The sequence below is a fragment of the Vipera ursinii genome, assembly GCF_947247035.1.
Source record: "Vipera ursinii genome assembly, chromosome: 3".
Taxonomy (NCBI): Eukaryota; Metazoa; Chordata; class Lepidosauria; order Squamata; family Viperidae; genus Vipera; species Vipera ursinii.
Window position 1 is genome coordinate 167,248,142 of NC_139516.1, and position 21,470 is coordinate 167,269,611.

Here is a 21,470-nt window from a genome sequence, read left to right on the forward strand (position 1 = left end):
TAACTGTATTTTTGTTGGTAGAATCTATGAAATATGGATTGATATAAATGCTGAAAATAGTCAGCAGTATTTTCAGTATAATTTTTGGAATAGTTACAGTACCAAATTTCTTTAAAGTACAAATTCAAAAAAAAAGCAAAACCTTCCAAGCCTTTAGACTGAAGTTATTGTCCCAAAACTGTGCTCAGGGCTTGATAATAACTCACAAGATAGAGAAATGCCTAAAAGAGTTAGCCCTGGGAGTAAAGAGCAGTACTTTCATATCAGCTCTAGAAGTAAAAAAAATATTACATCATTCATACAGGTTGCTAGATTCAGCTTTTCTTGGCATACAGTTTGGATTATCTTGGCAGGGATCTGATCTTTATTTCTTTTTTTATGTGCAGTGAACATATTCTGCAAAAAAAAATAACTTTCTTAGACAAGTATTTGACTGGGTTGTGCAAAGCATGTAGGTCTTGCCTTAACCTGGACCACAACAGAATAATGTATGGCTACACTTTATGGGAATGTTTCAGGTATCAACATTTAAGTTCAAATAATATTTTTATAGCACTCTAGAATTCTCAAGAATTTTCATAAGGGAAAAGTTGATGAAATTTAGAAAACTATTCTCATCTGATATCTTTTATATAAATAAAATATGTATGCATATAAAAACACATCTCAGGTATAACTGTACAGAAATCCGGTATACTTCATTAAAATTTGCTTTTATGTTAGCAAGTTTATACTGGGCTAGAATCAAGAAAAGCAACTTGGATCAAGCCTGGCTAAGAACAGTCATTTGTAATTGGTCAGTGAGGCTAATCCAGGTAGTCCTTGACTTACAACTATTCATTTAGTGACCATTCAAACTTACAACGGTGCTGAAAAAAGTGAGCTTGCTCACTTACAAGTATAGCAGTATCAACATGGTGATGTGATCTAAATTTGGATGCCTGACAACTGGTTCATATTTGACAGTTGCAGTGTCCCAGAGTCACGTGATCACCTTTTGCAACCTTCTAACAAGCAAAATCAATGGGGAAGCCAGCTTCACTTAACAACTGTGGCAAGAAAGGTCATAAAACTCACTTAACAATTGTCGCACTTAGCAACACAAATTTTGGGTTTGGTTGTGGTCGTAAGTTGAAGACTACCTGTAGAAGAACACTTCCTGAAAGTAATGCATTGGGCATCCTAGCTTGTCCATTAACCTAAATATCTTCCTCTGAGGGGTACTACTCTAGAATGAAATTTTTTGTCTTAGATAACTCTGAAGAGTGTTTGGGCCAGTAGAAAAATCTTCAAGGGCATCTGGTCATGTTTCACCAGGGAAAGCTCATTCAGAATCAGATATGAACAACAAGACTATCTGTGTCACTGTCTTTGTGAGAACACTCCTTTCATCCCTCCAAAATCAACAAGATCAGGAGACAATAAATCATCCTGATTCATTTTTGTATAAATTTGAATTAGAACTTATTGAATGCGGGAAAGCATTTATCCTAAATCTATATAACATTTCAAACTAAATAAAGTTTACTTATCGGGAAAAGATGGCCATCTCTCCACGTGTCACAAAACCCATGTTAAGTAATACATTATCAATATATATTATGTTTTTTTATTTAAATGTGGCATGATAGACCCGTATACCTAATTGAAGCAGTTTTCTGTGATGATTACTGTCATTCACATAAGATTCCATGATATTTATTCTTAAGAGGTCCGTACAGAAATATTGTATTAAGTGCACAATCTCAGCTTCCAGATCTAAAGATTCATTCCCTCCTTAACTGTTCTTTGGGAAAACAACCATATAAATTGAACACAGCAGTATGTTCATGCACCTACAACTTTGTTTCTTGCTTCTTCCAACTAGGCTTACATATACTTAAACCACCCTCCAGATCATTTTTGCAATAAATATCATAGTTCTGTATTTACATTACTGATTTCATACAAAATTTGCCAGTAGGTAAAAATAGGCACAGAATCTTTAAAACCTTAGAAAATATACCAAGATAATTGTATCCTACCTTAAAACAAATATAATCTTTCTTAGTTTATATTATTTCAGAAATGAGAATGAATGATAAGCCTTTAATAAGGAAGGCTTAATTAAATCCTCCAATTTATTTTAAATTATTTTAATTTGTACCCATCAGCCATAAGTATTTTTTCAAACACCAAGACCACAGGATTTTTAGGAGAGTCAGTCCCTGCCTTTGAAAAACATTTACTGAAGTGGCAGAACCATTTTAATCCTCATTTAGTATGGCAAGTTCTGCCCTCAAGCATGACCTGGGGTAAAGTATCTAAGGAGTACTGCTCCAGGAATTTCTCCTTTTGCTTCACTTCCCCTGCTAGCAGTCACTCAACTGAACACCCAACTTCAGGTGACATACATTATGGGATTACAAAGGTTTTGTCAGAAAAACAACAACAAACGAATGCTGTCATCTCTTTGTGGTCTAGGAAGACAAACAAAATGACTGATTGGAAGGCATTAACAAAACTGTAACAATGAAGGAGAGATTTTAACATCTTGCCAGGAACAAATGAGAATTGGCTAAATAAATAGTTGAATAAATTTTTGAATGTTTCAGAACAAAAAGCAACACAAATACAACAGAAAAGTAATATGCTGTCATTAACTTTCAATACTTAAATATGTTTTGTTTCATCACCCATGAAGTAGCTGTAGGCTTCCTAAATGTAGCTGTAAGCTTCATTTAGCCTTATTTAGTCTATCCTATCTGGATCTAAAGCTTTTTGCAGGATATTTTTCCAGACTAAAGATCTCTCTTTAACTGAAATTATTAGGAACTAAATGTGGATGCTCTGTTGCTAAGAATTCTGAATAATGATACTTTTCATGCTCATGATTATAGTTTTTATTGGACTATTTTGTAGATGCTATATATGATCCGATAAACCAATAATCACATATAGTTCATTCCAGGATAATAATTTATTACTGAAGATAGCGTAAACATGTCACCTTTGATCAATATTCAGTAGCTTAGTCAGATCTGAACTTCTCTTATAAGTAAATGAAAAAAATAACGTCATTTGTGTAAGGACTTGTTTTATTTAACTGAATGACTGCTACCAGCACTGAGCCACATATTTCTTAATTTTAAACATCAAGTTGATGCTGAAACACCTGAATCTCTCTCTCTCTCTCTCTCTCTCTCTCTCTCTCTCTCTCTCATATACATATACACACATACACATACATACATACACATACATACATACATATATACACACACATACTTATATCCACTTTTATCTTTAGATATCTGGGGAAATAATCAAGATATTTGCATATATATATTGATTATTTTTCCAGATATCTAAAGATAAAAGTGTTAAGGGAAAAGCATATTAAAACATAAGTCTCATGATTAAAATGCCTATAATAGCTTAGTCAAATGATTTCTAATCAATACTCATATTAATATTACTAAGAAACTCTGTCAAAATATACTTGTTTAGAATTCACACAAGTTAAAAAAATGAAACATCAATGACCATTTCTTTCTAATGAGGAGCAAGATCCTCTCATGAATCCATATTTTTAAACATGAAATGTAGCTGTGAAAAGGAGTCCCTGAGGATTTTACTCCATTAATCATTACTGACTTTAGGGGCAGTGCTCATCTTCATTTCAGGGCCATTGAGCCAATGGAAGACATTTCTGTGGTCATGTGCCTAGCATGACATTAAGGAGTGCTGTTACCTTCCCACTGAAGTGGTACCTATTTATCTACTTGCATTTGCATGCTTTCTTTGGCAGGAAGTGGGGAGAGGATGGGAGCTCACCCTGTTGCGTAGTGCTTGAGTCTCAAACCTGGGCTTCCGGCTTTCCAACCAATAAGCCCAGCATCTTAACTGCTGAGCCACCACACCGCCCCTAAATACAGCTGTACTAAGTTCTCAGTATAAAGGTAAAGGTTCCCCCACACATGCGTGCTAGTCATTTCCAACTCTAGGGGCCAGTGCTCATCGGCTTTGAAACAGAGATGAGCACCGGCCCCTAGAGAGAGTTTCTCAGTATAGAGTTTATTAAATTACAGCACCAAAACTGGAGTAGGGTAGAAAAACAGTCAAGTGTAAATGAAGATTCAACCCATTCAACCCTGCCTGAGAATGTTTACTTGAGCCTTTCTGAAGCGCATTTTTTAAAATAAAATAATAACGGATCGAAATAGGGAAGAATTAAGAGGAGCATCGTTGCAGAAGAAACCTAAAATCAGAAATAAAACTTTGTAAGCAAATACAAAATGAGAAGTATTGTTTACCTGTCAGTTGACATTGATTAATCTTGTGCTCTGTGATGTCACTCAATGATTCAAACACCTGGAGGCAGCTGTCACAGCTGTGCACAGCTTCTTCCTCTAATTCCTCCCCTTCTTCCAGTCTTTTCTTACAATCTATCAACTCTCCATCGTCTGTCCTGTCTTCTAGTTTACAGTTCAGATCTGAAAGAAAATGAAGATTATGACTCCAAGGTTTTGGGAGAAACAATCCTGTTTAAAAAAATTGGACTTTGGGTGGATTTCTTGTATTATTGTTGTTGTTCAAGCTATTCAACAGGTACAAAAATACTTCTGGCTTGAGGCTGCAGAACATGAACATTATGCTAGAATTTACAGCTCAATAAACAGAGGAAACATCTATCCTTTCCATTCTCTATTACTTTTCTTCCCAAATACCATTCCCTTCTGCAAAAGGAATGCTTCCATTTGTCACAGTTAATTTTGTCAACTTTAATGCAACTATTGGGGGCTTTTCATCACTTGAATAATTTAAAAGAATAAATCCCTTCTACAATGCAGCACAATCTAATGAAAAAGAGGTTTTTTTAAAAAAAAAAAGTTCCAGGGAATAAAGCCAGGTTTTAACTTTTTTAATGCTAGAACTAACTTGCTGCCATGAGAATGTAACTGATATTAAGAAAAAGCCAAATGATCAGCTTTTACTGCCAAATAAAATTAAAATTAAAAACCAATGCTTTATTATAGAATGATTTAACCCATCTACTAATTAAATAAGGATGCACTAATCTGCAAAGAACAATTTGCTCTAGAGGCAGTTTTGCATCATTATTTGTCTTAATAAATATAGTAAGAGGTGAACTAAAGATCCAGCAAATAATCTAGCTACAATTCAGGAATAGAAAGGATGAGTTTAGTTCAAAATATAATTTACAGAAACTGATTGTGACAAATTCCTTGTATAAAGGAAATCTAAGTATCATCCAATACTACTTCAATTTGGTAAATGACTAGTAAAAAGTAAACAATTTAAAACTTTGTTTGAAACTGATTTGTTTAAACATAACATAGGAAAGATAGCATTTGTATCCTATTTCTGTTTTTCCTCCTTAAAACATTTTAAACAAAAAGAATAATTACAAAAAGAGAAAAGAAAGAAAAATGAAAAGTAGTGGATAAAATAAAATATCAGTAAATAATTCAAAAAATACAACAGAGACAAAGAGCAAGAGATATAGATGCCCCCTTGAGTTATTTGTAAAAATAATAAAGGCAGGATGCAAATAAATAAAAATAAAAATCTTACTTTAGCATAATTTCTGCAACTAGCTCTTTATCTGAAAAATCATTATATCTTATGTTGCTTTAAGGTTACCTATGCTAACAAAACTGCCAAATTTTCTTGTAAGTACATTTCCAGCATTTGGATCCACAAACTGCAAGTCTAGCAGTTAAAAATACTACTAGGTTATAAGTGACAAAGGAAAAGAAATAATTGTCTTTAACTGTTGCAAACTGACCCAAAATCATTAAACATTTGTTGGAAAGCACCATGTGCACAATACATACTATTAGAGATTCGGCTGAAATTCCCAAATTCATCTCATAAAACTGACTCAGGCAAACATGGGCACTCAATCTTAATTTTAACATGACTATTTAAATGCTGCACATAAACTTTACAAAGCTATTTGTTTTAAAGTAACTTTACTTTAAGTGAAGGGAGAATGGGATGCAAGTATACTCAGTGCTTATTATTCATGAATGCTGGCCCTTAATAAGAATCCAATAACAGACATGAGTATACATGCAGAGAGTTTAGGATATGAAACCTTGCTTAGGATAATCAGTCTTACAAGGACAGATCTATCTATTAGCAGATTTTTCCCCCAAATTATATAATAAAAGTCATTGGGTGAAAAAAGCAGTTACATCTATTTATGCATTCACAGATTTATATCTGCTGGAACAGGAGTCAGGAAAAGTAACATCTGCTGTTACTTTAGAATGTATGTTCTAGCAAAATGCTATGTTAGGTTTTAGGTCAATTCTTAAAAAGGGACAAACCCATGAGACTGGGTTCAGTCACAGCCCCTGTGTGGCAGCTTCTGCCTTCTCTTGATGAATATATTTTCTATTCCTACTTTTTTCTCTGAAAAGGTACTCCTACTATAGTCGTGGATAGTGAAATCAGAGTTATAGACTCATATAAAAGAGTTCTGAGTATCAGTGAAATGGTTCATATGGACTGTAAAACAACTGTTTCAAACTTAAACAGGACATATTGAAATCAAAACCTTTTGCACATATCCAGCTGGCATCAACTTATACTTTAGACCAGGGGTGTCAAACTGCCGGCCGTGGACTGGCCGCATCATGCGGAAGCCGCGCCCACCCCATTGCCGGCAATGGCAAAACTGTCCCGATACGTTTCGCAACGTCACGAGTTTGATATGTCTGCTTTAGACTTTAACTAGAAGCATGAATGCCAAATCAATTCGCTTCAAATATGTTCGGGGCAAATGTTATCACATCAACTCTACATTAGTGTCTTCCAGTATTTTAGAGTAGTGTTAGAGTGGTTCTTATGAAAATGACTATATATTGCCCATATGTATGAGAATTTTTTTGATGAATGATGAACTTCAAAATAGGAATTCTACATCTAATTTCCAGGTCTAACATGTTTGCATACAAAATTGAACACATTCGTTTTCTTAATTCTCAGCTACTTTTTATTAAGACAGGCATTACAAAAATCCAGCTCCAGTTTTATGATATTTCAAATGTGATATACTTAAATGAGAAAAATGATTTTCTTTGAAATTACTTTTCAATTAGGGATCGATTTGCCTATATGTTCTTATGACCCATTTATCTAAGTTATCTTTCACATACTCTAAATGTTTCTAAATAAGAGATAACCTTTATTGTCATTTTTTTTACTGTTTAGTTTTATTAAATTTAGTTTAGTTTTATTAAATTTTTATACCGCCTGTGGGCCCAACAGCACAAATCAAAAAATGAAATTTAGTTGCCTGCTCTTAAAGTGAAACACATACATGGCACACACCTAAACATACTATATACAACATATGTATAGAACCACACCCCTACATATACGTAACAAATAAATATTAAATACTGTCCATCTTGAATATATAACGGAAGGAGGAAACTTGAGACTTCACACTTTCTTAAAGTGCTTTAAGTAGACTTAATAACTTTTCCTTACAGGCAGTGGTGGTAAATGACAGATTTACCAGAGAAATTTAATCTTCAATAGACAAGTGTCAACCTAGATATATTCACCTTTCTAAAACAGAGTTATTTGTGAAAACTTGCATGAGTAAACCAAACGAACAAATCCAAAAAAAATTATTCAGAGAGATAATCTTTCTACTTATACCTGTAGATTTGCTACTGATTTGCAACTTTGCAATTGCTACCACAGTGTAAATTCTTAAAAGCTTAACGCCTCAGTCAGAATAGACTAGATGAAAACACCAGACTGACATTTGGAAATCATACTTAATATTAACAATTATTTCAGCATTGTTTATCTACCAATATGACATGCTGCAGAATTACTGAATGCAACAAAAAAGAGCTGTCAAATAAATTCTGCCTATTGATACAGTATATAAACTGCTAGTGTTTTTTATGTTGGTTATTTATATAAATAGAAAATGTAAAAATAGTATATTTTCCCATAGCTTTTTGTGCCCATTGACTTTCTCTCTCTCTTCTTTCTCCTCACAAGAGATATTATTGCTGTAACTTGATCCAATGAAACCTCAACTTTGGAGGATAATGAAAAATACAAATGCTTAAAAAAATTAGAAGCAATAAACCTAAGAACACCAATTAACTTCCAGTAAGAGATTGATTCAAGGCTAACCTTAAAGGCAGAAATCCTTCTCTAGTCTTAGAACACTTACTTTTAAAAACCTATACAAAAATAAAATTTAAATTTAAGTAATGACTGTCTAACAGCCATCCCAGCAGACAATATGTATGCTTGAAAAGTCATCTTAAATATTTTTGTCCATGAAGCATAGATCCGTAGCTGAGCAAGAGCCTAAAATGTCACGCTAACCAGGAAAAAAGCCCAGTTTCCAGTCCATTTGACTGCATTTTAATGGACCTCCTTCCAAGCCACTTCTGCATGGAAAAGTGCTGGCAAAAGAAAGGAAAACTAAGAGATCATGTGGTTATAATTATGACCAGGAAAGGAATATTTCTGCAGTTCAGCAGTGAAGTAAAACTCTATCGTTGTCTGCTCCCAACAGTGTCCATTGCAAAACAACTGCCTCATTAAATCTCTGCAGTAAGATTAATATACCGTAGCTGCACTACATTTATAACTTGGTACTCCATAAAAAAAACATTTAATGGAAACAGCCAGAGCTCTGATACCAAGTATTACTTGAAAAACTTCAGACCATATGTAGAGAACTTCTTATTCTTATTTGTCTTCAAAACAATCAAATTTGAATCAGCTGGAAGACTCTGAGTTTTACTCTTGCCTTAGTCACAAAGTCTGCTTCGTGACTTTGAGCCAGTCACTCTCTCTCAACCCTAGTGAGAAGACAAACCACTTTCAAACATAAAAGTAGTCCCTGACTTATGACCACAATTGACCCCAACATTTCTGTTCCTAAGTAAGAAAGTTTAAGTGAATTCTGCTCCATTTTATGACCTTTTTGCCATATTTGTTAACTGAATCACTGCAGTTGTTAATAGCATGGTTACTAAGTGAATCTGGCTTCCCCATTGACTTTGCTTGTCAGAAGGTCACAAAAGGTGATCACATGACCCTGGGAAACTGCAACCGTCATAAATACATGTCAGTTGCAAAGTGTCTGAATTCTGATCATATGCCCACGGGGATTCTGCAAAGGTCATAAGTGTGAAAAATGGTCATAAGTCACTTTTTTCTGGTGCTGTTGTAACTTCCAATGATCACTAAATGAACTGTTGTAAGTCAAAGAATACCTGTACAGCTAAAAAACAGCTCAGACACAAGTACAATCAACTGCCAGGATCAACACTGACTTAAAGGCGTTGATCAATCAAGATATATGAATATATCAATAATTTTAATTGAAATATTTCTGTGGCAGAATACAGACGATAGCTGTCTGCCATACTCTCTCCCAGATATACTAACTGCACTTATACTGTTCTCACGTACATAGTCTCTCTTACTTGAAAGCAAAGTTAAAATGGCTAAGAAGCTGGCAGAATGTTTGTAGCAGAGGAAATGGCTGAGGAGAGACACAAAGCTTGGGCTGGACTAAGAAAGGGAGAAAAGGAAAGTAGTTAAGAACCAAAGGTGGAATTAGGCAGTTTGGAGACGCTGAAAAGTTTCCCAATGATTCCATAATGATTCAAGTTCACAGAGAGCAAGAATATACAGAAAGAGATCTGTCTGTGCAGTGCAGATACCAAGCGAAAGAAAATAATCCAAGAAAAAAAAAGGTCAAGGTTGTGAGAAGTTGCCAGCTAAGCTATAGCTGAATCCCTTGATTAACTCTTTGAGGAATGTAGTAAGAACTAGGAACAGCTTAGGAAAGGAACATTTTACTAGCAAAAGTAATATTATTTCAAGGAGGAAGATAATTAACCTTGGAATGGTATAAAAACTGTGATAGAACCAGTGGACCATAAAACAATTTGTTACATTCCTTTCAAGGCAGAAGACAGGGAGACGGGAATATGTATGCATTAGCTCAACGCTGCTTGCATAATTAGCCGACTGAAAGGTGCATCTTGTAGAGAAATTAGTATCTATGTGTGTTGTGGTAAGAATGTAGCAAAAACAAAGGGATAGTTCACAAGTTGTTGCATGCTGAACTTTGACCAATTCATCCTTGCAATTCACTACTATCTTCAGAAATAAATATGTCCCATAAATTTAAAATTATTCAGGTGTGGCATTAGCCTAATTTCTCTCCTTTTTCTACGGTTTTCTTTTACCATAATACAGAATTATATATTTCTTTCTTCCAAGATTTGTTAATTATTTACCTTACAAACACACACATATATGTGTGTGTGTGTGTATGTGTGTGTATATAGATAGACAGACAAGATACAGATGATATAGATATAAATGATAAAGTTATAGGTATAAATATAAGAAATAAATAATAAATTGTGATAATTTCCAAAGCTCTTATCTGGAAGGACATTTCACTCATCCCATCTGGGTGTTTCTAATAGCACTTAAATATTAAAATATTAAATATTTAAATATTAAATATTAAACCTGAAATAAATAAGGCCAATACACTTTAATATCAGAAAGACAGCATGAATTAGTGAGTGTGTGTGTCTGTATTGTGTCTGTATTTTTCTGACAGCTAAGCCAATCTTAGATTACATGTCAAACAGTCAATAATATTTTAGTGCAAATTACCTAAAACTAAATAGCAACATGGAGTGATATCACGTACTACAGATATTTAAAAACTGACAAGACAAAACACATTGGAAAATATGTTCCTACCCTTACAATAATTGTACAAATTCCTGTTTTCTTTCAAATAAAAATTCATTTCTCCTATCAGTTATATAAATATCCAAAAACATCAAGTTAAAAAAAAATAAGAATTTAGTTAAACAACTAATCTGCTGTACTGGACTGCTACTATAGGAAAATATAAGATATACAACATTCCAAAAATCTGGACGTGAATCTAATTTTATTGAGAGCAGAAAATCATGAATTAGTTACATTAAAAATTGCATAATTCCAAATCACTTTATCAAAGGATCATCCAGTCTGATCTATCAGCCTTCTTCACCTAGATGCTCTCCAAATATGTTGGACTTCAACTTGACTTTAATCCCAGCAGGCATAAAAATTGTCCTCTGCTGGTTGGGATTATTAGATTGGCAATGATGAAAGCACCTAATCAGGAAAATCTGGTTTGTGCAATTGCAATATGTATTTTTAGCTTCTTAAATATAAGAAAAGCACAATTAAAGCAGTAGTATTTCTTTTTAAGATTGCTGGGATCCTTAAAATTTAAACCAATACCAATAAAACATACAATACAAACACTTTTTGCACAAAGAATATTTAATTATTATTTCCAGAACAAGTAATCAAACAAACTAAAGGACTTAATTGTCCCTATTGCACAATTTTTTTTCAAAGCAGAAGCAAAAAACTAAAGAACTGTTATAAGAAGCAACATGCTATTAACCTCTATTATAATGAACAGGTCAAATTTCCAGCCTAAAATCTTGCTGACTGAACTAAGTCTTTATCTGCATAACTCCCAGTGACTTAAATGTAGGGATCAGTGACTACTAACAAAATCAGTGGATTAAGATCTAAACTGCATGCTTATTTGTGAAAGTAACCAGCCTGCAGAAATGCCTGGCCATAATCCAGAAATGTGCATGTGCCAGAGCAATGTAAAGTTTAATTCTTCTTTTTCTGCTTCCTTGTGATAAAACTCACACCCCATGTGTAAATTTCCACTATTTTAAAAAATAGGCAGATGATCCTGTGTAAACTGAACGGAAAAATTGCTCTTCTAGAAAATAGATCAACAAATAGCTAATTTGTACACAGATCTGCTTCAGAAGCATAACAGAAGTGTTCTATGTAATGTTCTTTTAAATAACTGAAGGAGAACTCATGTTTACAAAACATGAGTTTTAGAAGTCCATATCTCTCTTTAAATGTTCCATTGTTTTCTGCATGATGAGAACAACCAAATATGTATCATGTTTTTGGAAGACAGAGCAATATGATGGTAGGCATGGAAATTACCTATTGGCACTGCTGACTGTTCCACTCCTTCCTGGTCCTCTGATTCATTTTCTTCTACTGTCAGGGGAAGATAAAAATAAACAAGAAAGTAGTTAAGTAAGGTAAATGTCTTAAAATATCCAAAACACAGACATTTCTGTTTCACCTCTTTCTGTCTTTAGCTATCACCCCTTTTCATGTTGAAGAATTTTTCTTCCCTGGTACAAGATTATCTAAAAGGAATTTGAATCAAATCTAGAGTCACCTTTGAAACTATTCAAAAATGTTGCACATCTTTAAAAAAAATCAGTCCCAGCCAGAGCAACTGCCACAAACCTTATCCTTACTTGAAAAATCCAGCTAACACAAAGTACCAAGAACTAGCACCTTCTTAACCCATAAATTTGGAAATGTATTACAATTTTAAACTTAATGCAAATATTACTAAATCAAAAGATTTAGGACTTTGAATATAGAACTTGTCTGCTCAATGTACCACATTAGTGCAGATTTCTCATTCCAGTAACCCTTTAAATTTGCCTGAGTTACAGTCGGCTTCATTGCATTGAAGTTATCCCAGGTAATTGACAAGTTGGCTGTAGAACCAGAATCCAGCAATTTGTAAAGAAAGAAAATTACTTCTTTTTAACACCATTCAACTAAGGACAAAATCTACTAATCTGCATAGACTACTGTCTATTGGACCTCTTCTCCAACATTAAAGCAAAGGATTTATGCAACAGTCACAAGCCAAGTTGGGCATTTTATTCAAACATTCATGCACAAACATTCATACACAAATTACCTATATCGATGTTGTCACAAACGTGAGATAATGTATGATAATAACTATAATTTACAGTGTTATTTTACAATATACTTAATTCTTGATACAATTTTTTATTGAACTGTAGCATAGCGTTGTATAGAAACTAGGTACGTAAGTGAAAAAATAATATATTAATATGGAAGTTATGTCAAGTATTGTGAAAAATAATTAAGAATATTTAGGTAGACAGATTCCCCTATGGATTGCCTAGCTCCTATGATTAGAATACTAGAAAGCACACTCAGCCGATCCCTACTTAAGCCATCATATATATGTGTCATTGCACCTAAATGTTTGAGCCTTCTATTTAGATGTATTTGCTTGCATTTTATGGGCCTCATCTATATGTTTGCCAGATGGTAGCAAAGACAGGTATAAAGTCTCCAAAAAGTACTCTCAATCTCTTTCCTGATATCTAGTAAACAGCAGCAGCACTTTGAGATACAAAGAGTAGACTTTTGAAGAAGTATTCATTCAATTTGTAAGCTTTTACTTAATGACAAAACATGTATCATGATATTGTAATACAAGCTCTATCTTGTATTACACCTACAGTATTTTATTCTTCTTTCAAAGATGCCTAACGTACTAAAAAAAGTCTTCCTGCCTTCAAGTAACCTTTCAAAAAAAATTAGCAGCATGTTTTAGATGCGTGATGTAAAGGGAATGAATAGTAGTAGGTGGGGGAAGACATTCTGGTCCTATTTGCAGAATCAAAAAATAAATTATCTTATTTCCTTGCAGTCAGCAACATATTCCAATATTCCAGTAAACGTCAAAGTCTCTGCTTTTACTTTTCACTCATTTATAGTTCTTGGACTCAATCAATGATTTTTTTCCTATTCTTTTTGAGTTTGCAATTACAAAACTGGACTAACAACTAATAGTATTGGTATGAGTCAGGGGAAATATTTTCCATTGCTTACTGAATTATAAGTTCTTAACTTTATATAATAAATACTGTAAAAAGTGATTCAGAACATAATTGCAAAATCAGGATGCTTTGAACAAGAGGCAAAGTGAGTCTTAGGCTGTCAGGCTTTTATCTCCTCTTTCTGCTAAAACTTGTTCATAAAATCTATAACAAAGTACTTTTGCCATTTCATTCAAATATAGAAAATGAAGCTTAATAGACAAGAGGTATCAATTTGGGGTATCATTTTGGAATTAGGCCTAATGCTGCTTTTTTTTAATTAAGTAACTGAAACAGAAAAAATTAGTGTATCATCATGATGACTTTAATTCCTTCCTACCTGAGAGAGAGATGTAGAAGAAAAAGAAAAGTAAAGTAAGAGTCATTACAGCTTTCTGTTCTGACTGGTTAAATAAATGAAGACTACAGAACAATGTTTATAACGACTATGAATTATAAATGCTGAATAGCTACAGAGAAACAAAACAACTCAGAAATATGTTTCAAATATTTAAGACATACACATAAATTGAAACATCTATTTCAAAAATATGTTGGAGTATTTTTAATTGGAATGGCTTAAAAAAGATAAAGCTCAACATAGATCAGCCAAAAAGTCAATTCAAGTGTTCTTCTGAATGGCCATTCTGCAGAAGACAAGAACATATCTCCCCACGATATTGGGAGTAAAAGCCCTTCAAAAAACACAAACTCCAGGATGAGCTCAGCAGTTACCCTGACAATGCCACAAATTCTTAATAATAGTAACTGTGGTGCTAGCATCCTACCTGCTGTGACAGATGTGAATTCTGTAGCACCTGTTAAGATCTATCAAAGCCTTATACTTACTTTCTAAATTTGGTCTATCGAAGCTTATGAAGCAAAATCTCAAAACTAAGCTTTAGATAAAATCAGAAAATCAGTAGCTGCTCTGTCAACTTCACTACTACACTTGCTGTGAATGTTAATGTACTTAAATTAACTAAAATAATTCTAACTGCTCCAAATTAATAAATACTAAACAGAACACGCACATACACAGAAACATAATTCAGTACAAAACATTAATAGATCAAGATGTGCAATCATATGAGCCAAAAATAATTCAAGTTACTTCTAACAAACCACTCATATTTTTCATATAATTTACTGTTGCTATCTTTGGAACTTAGAATTGCAAAGAAGACCTTAAGGAAAGCACACACAATTCTTTCATTGTGGAAGTAAGAGGGAAAAATAGCACAAAGACTTCTTACATTCTATAAAACTTCAGAGCATACCTATAATTTCTTCACAAACTGAAATATCCTCTGAACTGTAGTCACTCCTTAAGCAAGCCACACCAAATAAGTTTAGAGAGATAGAATATGTCCTGACACTTGTTAATTAAAAACAGCAAACGATCCAGAGATAATCTTACCAGTATGATGGTTTTATGTCTGCCTGAAGCCAAAAATGGCTTTCAAATTGGAATGGAAAGAAGGAATTATAATTTCCTCTATTCTTTATTGCAATGGTGAAAACTGTTAAGTTTTCTGAAGTTTACAATCTTCATGGAGATCTGTACAGTTGTCTCAAAGATCTATTTGTGGAACACCCTTGTGAATAAGTATCCTGGATCATTTCACAAAATTCTATTCTCAGATTGATAGTTACTTCATGACATAATATCTGCTTCTCTGACTGTACTAAAATAAGTATCCACCTGATTTGCATTTATTAAACATATCACTCATTAGTTGGTTTTTCATAAGCAATGCCATACTTATAATTTAAGAGCAATTGCAATATGCTGTTCCAATATTTTGCAAAATTGCCACGTCTATGGAACTGAAAAAAATGCAGTTACATAAAATGATGATAAAGCTAAACAAATGAGAAGCTATGGTGAGAGAAGGTGCACTCTTAAAACATATACAAATGCTGCATCATAGCTCATCTAACCTTTTCCTTTATAGTTGCTTCTTTAATCTCACCGCAACACACAATCCCTTGCAAAACAATGATTAGGAGGCATTAGCATTTTCTGTTTGGATGGCAATGCTGCTAACTCCATCACTGAACATTTGTTCAGGGCCAAGACATAAATGGTATACTATAGAATAGAGAATACAAATAATTTCTGTTGTGACAAAGTAAAGTAGATTTGGAATTTGCATAACAAAGGCATACCTCTGGGGCAAAACATTTTAGAGCATTGAAGCAGCTACAGAGAAAGTTAACTCTGGTCCAGTTTCCCCACCACCACCACCAGCGTGTTTCTTGATGACTTTGTACGATGAGAAAAATCATTTCTGAAGAAGCTGGACTTCCAAATAACCTGACACAGCACTATGTAAAGCTTATAGATAACAACGGGTTTGTGTGGAAGCTTACAGGTAACTAGTGCAGCAACCAAATAGGCACAGTTCAAAAATAACAATAAACTAATTAAGTAATATTTTTCCATTTAGAATTCAACAAATGAGCAACCCTTTCCCAAGCCCTGCTGGATGACATCACTGAAGAGACAACCACTCTTAGTACAGTACAAATATCCACAGTGGGGAATATTTATTTATTTATTTATTTATTTATTTATTTATTTATTTATTTATTTATTTGATTTATATACCGCCCTTCTCCTGAAGGACTCAGGGCGGTGTACAGGACAATAAAAATAAGAATACATTAGTTAAAAAGAGCCTTGGTGGAGCAGTGGGCTAATGCCTCCTTAAGTAACACCAGCTGCCTGCAATTAGTGCAGGTTCGCATCCCACCAGGCTCAAGGTTGACTCAGCCTTCCATCCTTCCGAGGTAGGTAAAATGAGGACCCAGATTGTTGGGGGATGTAAAGGGAATGAATGATTGTTGGGGGCAATTAAGCTGACTTTGTAATAATGCCGCTTGGGGTGTGTGTGAAAGCCCTAATAAGCAGGCATATACATAGAATGAAGGCTACTGCTAAGCTTGTAAGCCGCCCTGAGTCTTCGGAGAAGGGCAGGATATAAATGGAATTAAAAAAAAAATATTAAAACCCAAATCCATCAGGCCAGGCCGGCTTGTTCGAATAGATAAGTTTTTAGATCACGCCGGAAGAAGCGAAGGTCGGGGGCCTTTCGGAGGTCACCAGCCGACATTCTCTGACCGGTGGTACCCTGAGGAGGCCCTCTCTGTGGGAACGTGGTTTGGATCCCAAGTTTTCACAGTGAGAACTATTCAGTCATTGAGTCAGAAGGCATTCATGTTGAACAAATTATTATTACTACTATTACAAAATGTTTTGCTGTGGAGGCTAATTTCAACAGTGTGCCTTAGAAAGGAAAGGGAACTCCTTCATGATGAATTCTGCAGAAGAATGCAATGTAACAGGACTTACTTTTGTATCAGAGATGTTTCTCCTTCTGCACACAAGTGGGAAACGTATGCTAGACTGAAACTAAATGGCCCATTCCATTTATTCATGACAAGATTGGGAAACATTGAGAGCTTCAAAGCTTGAAAAGACCACTGGCACTTAGAATGTGAGAACTCTGGCACTTTTTTCCACAGAGTCCATATATCTTTTTTTGCTTACCACTTCCCTGAAATATTAGGTAGCCTACTTTTCATATTAAACTGTAAAAAGATGTGGTTGTTATCCATTAGCATTATATTCCACTTTTCATCAATGAGCTTGCAATGTATGGAGTGGTTCTTCCTCCATAACAACTCTCTGAGATATGTTGGGCCTTGACAGATGGTGACTGCTCTGAAATGATCTAGTGAATGCTGGGTCTCAATAACTGCAGTTCCCAGAGCACTGCTAAAATTCAGCAGCAAAACCACATTCTTTTGTTACCAGATTTTTCATTTTATTGTAAAAATAAGGGACAAAATACATGTATTTCACATGGTCACCTTTTCTCAGCACAACTCACTTCACAGGGTTTTGTTGTATGGAAAATAGTAGGAAGGAGTATTACTGTAGGTATGTTCACCACCTTGAGTTATTTATAAAAATAATAAAGGTGGGAAATAAATAAAATATTGAGCCTCTAAAATACTTAATACATCTAATTTGTCCCATACATTTCCCAAAAGAAAAAGATCCTACCCAGGTAGGTAATACAATTATAGAATTAGCCACTCCCTCATCTATGGCTTCCAGAATTTTTTATTTTTTTTTTTAAAAAAACCCTGTATCACCTGGGCATGATAAAAAAAATATATAAACTGATTCGGCATGCTGAAGATCCTGTCAGCCAAAGAGTGTCAGCTGTGGGGACTAGAAGACAGGCCTTTTCTGCAATAGCCCCTGATCTGTAAAATAACTTCCCCTTGGAGATTAGAGTGCTTCAAACCTCTTAGCCTTTTGTAAGACTTCAAAAATTTGGCTGTGTTTCCAAGCCTAGGGTTCTGAATGTATTAAGGGCCCATGTGTTAAGGGCCCCATTCTCTGGTTTTAGTATTAACTGGCCAAGTATCTCTGCTGCTGTATATACTTAGTTTGGATGTTTTTTATTGTTATCAAAATATTCTTTCTCATTTTAAAATGTTTTTATTGTTTATAGTTTATACTTTTGAAATTGTAAGCCACCCAGAGTCACTAATTGAGACAGGGGGCTAGAGATTGAATGAATGAATGAATGAGTGAATGAATAAATAAATAAACGAATTATAATATCCGTTATGTTAAAGCAAGAAATGATTGCTGTCTCACAGATGTTTCAGTGAAAGATGAGGTTCTCTAAATTTAATCAGTGATATATAGAGAACAATAAAAAAGGTCTTTGAACACAACCAAGAAAACCTATAGAACTAAATTCATTACATGCCTTTTGTTCTACAGTCACAGATTCCATTTTTGATTACGATGCCTCTTTATATAAGGGCTAAGCTTAAGAGATGCACACTTGAGATTTAAGAAAAGAAAGAATGGCGAAAAGAATCAGTGTATATAAATCTGCAAGAACACAATAAGGAGCATTTACTCTTAAAGAAAATCATTTACAGATGACAAAAGCTGTGATTTATTGCATTTATGCTATTACAAGCTATAATAAAAATAAAGGCTAAGGATAATTGAAAAAAAGTCTATTTTCTTTTACACAAGCGTGAGTTAATAAATTTTTTAAAGACACCTACTGTCCTGAATGACTGAGTCTCTTTTCAGCTTGTTAAACAAAGTAACAGAAGCCACATATCCCCCCAAAAACTATAAAAATAGATTGCTATTGATTTTGAATCCTTTTTAAAATGGTTTCCTTAAGGAATATGAAACAAAATAAGCTTAATTCAGGAACAAAAGTTACAGAAGAAACTATAGGAGAAAAGGGGTTAGACCAGACATGTTAAACTCGCGACGTCACGTGACATCGTGCAATGTACCAAAGCCTTTTCACCATTGCTGGCAGTGGGGTGGGCGCGGCTTCCAGATAACGTGTCCGGACCACGGGTCGGCAGTTTGATACCCCTGGGTTAGACTTAACTTAATTGTCCACATTTCTTTGTGGGTGCATTTTGCATTTCCCATAGTTCAATAAACATTGTCTTATAACACTGTTTGGTTCATAAAAATTAAAAGTTGATCTTTTTACTCATTTTACAAGACTGTTCCCACTAGAATAAAACTTTGCAAGGAAAAAAGCATTCGATCTGCATGTTTGAGCAGTATCAGCAGACAAGTAATAAAGACACCAGTTGTATTAACATAATCAATACACAATTTACAGAACTACCCATACAGAACAGAATTTGTATCTCTATGCCATTATTTTACTATCTATAAATCACTATAATTTCTGGGTCGTTTTTATGCATTTTTGCTGTCATGCCTATGGATGTAAAAGATGCAAGAAGCACTGAGTGCACACAGACAAACAGATATATTTCAGAAATAGAGCCTGGAAACATAAGGAATACCAGGAAACTAAGTAAGAAGAGAGACAATTTTTTCTATTTAAATCTTATTCAATAATGTTCTCAATAAATGGATTCTTTACTATAGGTCAGTGATGGCGAACCTTTTACAGACCGAGTGCCCAAACTGCAACCCAGAACCCACTTGCATATCGTCAGGTGCTGGGTGGGCGTGGCCCATTGGGTGGGTGTGGCTGTGGTGGTAACGGCAGACTGGGTGGGACTAGAATGTTCAATCAATTCCAACTTTGCGAGATCTTTTTTTTCAAGTGAGTTGAAATTGATTGATTGATGGAACCTTTTTTTGCACATGGTGGCGGAGGCGTAAAGCGAAAAGGTTTTATAAATCCAGCTGAAGGCCTAGGCCTGCGACGATGGCGCATGTGCCCACAAAGAGGGCTCTGCGTGCCACCAGTGGCACGCGTGCCATAGGTTCGCCACCATGGCTATAGGTTAATCAATAGTAAAAACCACCACTGAGTGGACCTCCTTAGAGGATTTTCTTCTTCCCTTACTTTGCACAATGTACTCAAAAAATATTTGCAGGACTCTGCAGCATGGGCACTTCTTACAGTTCAGAGACTTAAGTGGTGGTCTACTCTCCCCTCTCCTAATAAGTTGTTCCAATTATATAGAACGTTCATGTGTTAACTGAGCACTGTCATTAAACAAGCTTCTCTTCCACAGTCACTTATTATTGGAAAGGAAAGACTTCTGAAGACCAGAAGATCTTTAGGTAATTTAACATTAGTCAATGTAAAAGTTTCAATCTTGAACCTAATAAAAAACTACATGAAAGCACAGGTCATACAGTACTTATAATATTAGAGATAGCATACTTTTCATAAAAGGGTTTGTTGTTTGGAGACATGATATGGAGTCCCTCAAGTTTTCATTTTATAGTCACGAACTGACATTTATATCAATTGTTCCTAACTTGGTAACCCCAAGATTTGTTGAGACTATTTTTTTTAAAAAAAAAAACTTCATCCCAACACACCTGAAAAGCCCTGGGATGGGTAAGGCAACTCTATACAAAGCTATTAGGAAACTACATCTAGGAATCTGGAATGAAGTATCATCAATATTTTAATGTTGTCGTGTTGTTCTTATCAGACATAGGTGAGGATAGAGAGATGCTAAATTGTATAAATTTAGTAATGGGTTGGATGGGGACAAATAAATAGAAGACAAATCCTATTGAGGCACTCAGTATTCTGGAGAGATGTGAGGGAACATAGGAAGGAGGTAGATTCCCAGAAAAAAGGGGATACATTTTAGAAGAGCAAGAGACAACTCCGTCCAGATATTATTATGTGTGAGAGAAAGAGGGTGACTCTTTCATAGCTCACAGAGTATATTGTAGATGCAAATAGTAGAGTGCTCAAGCTGGCATGATTTATCTATAGGTATAGACAATAAAGAATTTGGCTTGGAAGAATCACCACCTGTCATTCTTGGCTTTGGCCCTGACAATAGCACTGAAATTGCTGTGAATTATTAGGTATGTGTCTTATGATGTTCTTCAATTCAAAACTGTCAATGTCAATTTGAGCTCACTTGTCACCTACTATATAAGTCTTTCCTGTTATAATAGACTCACTAGGATAATCTATATTCATGTAAATTACTGATGCAAGTTACTGATGGGCCTGGTCTTGAAAACATTTTCATATCTCCTAAAAATCTTGGTTCGTCTACATACAACCACCGTATCACTGCAAAAGAAAAACAGTGGCTGTTTATTCATTTCAAAACTTAATTTAAAATACTAAACTTTATTTTTAAATGTTTAATCAGAATGTG

At 34.6% G+C, this 21,470-nt stretch overlaps 1 protein-coding gene across 1 annotated transcript in view; it reads right to left on the reverse strand.

Annotated features, from left to right (window-relative positions):
• ZNF521 (zinc finger protein 521) overlaps nucleotides 1-21,470 on the reverse strand; it is a 322,613-nt gene that overhangs the window by 280,338 nt on the left and 20,805 nt on the right. The window contains exon 2 of the mRNA XM_083359975.1: nucleotides 4,296-4,475. Within this exon, the coding sequence (XP_083216101.1) occupies nucleotides 4,296-4,475 (180 nt within the window). The remainder of the gene's footprint in view (nucleotides 1-4,295; nucleotides 4,476-21,470) is intronic.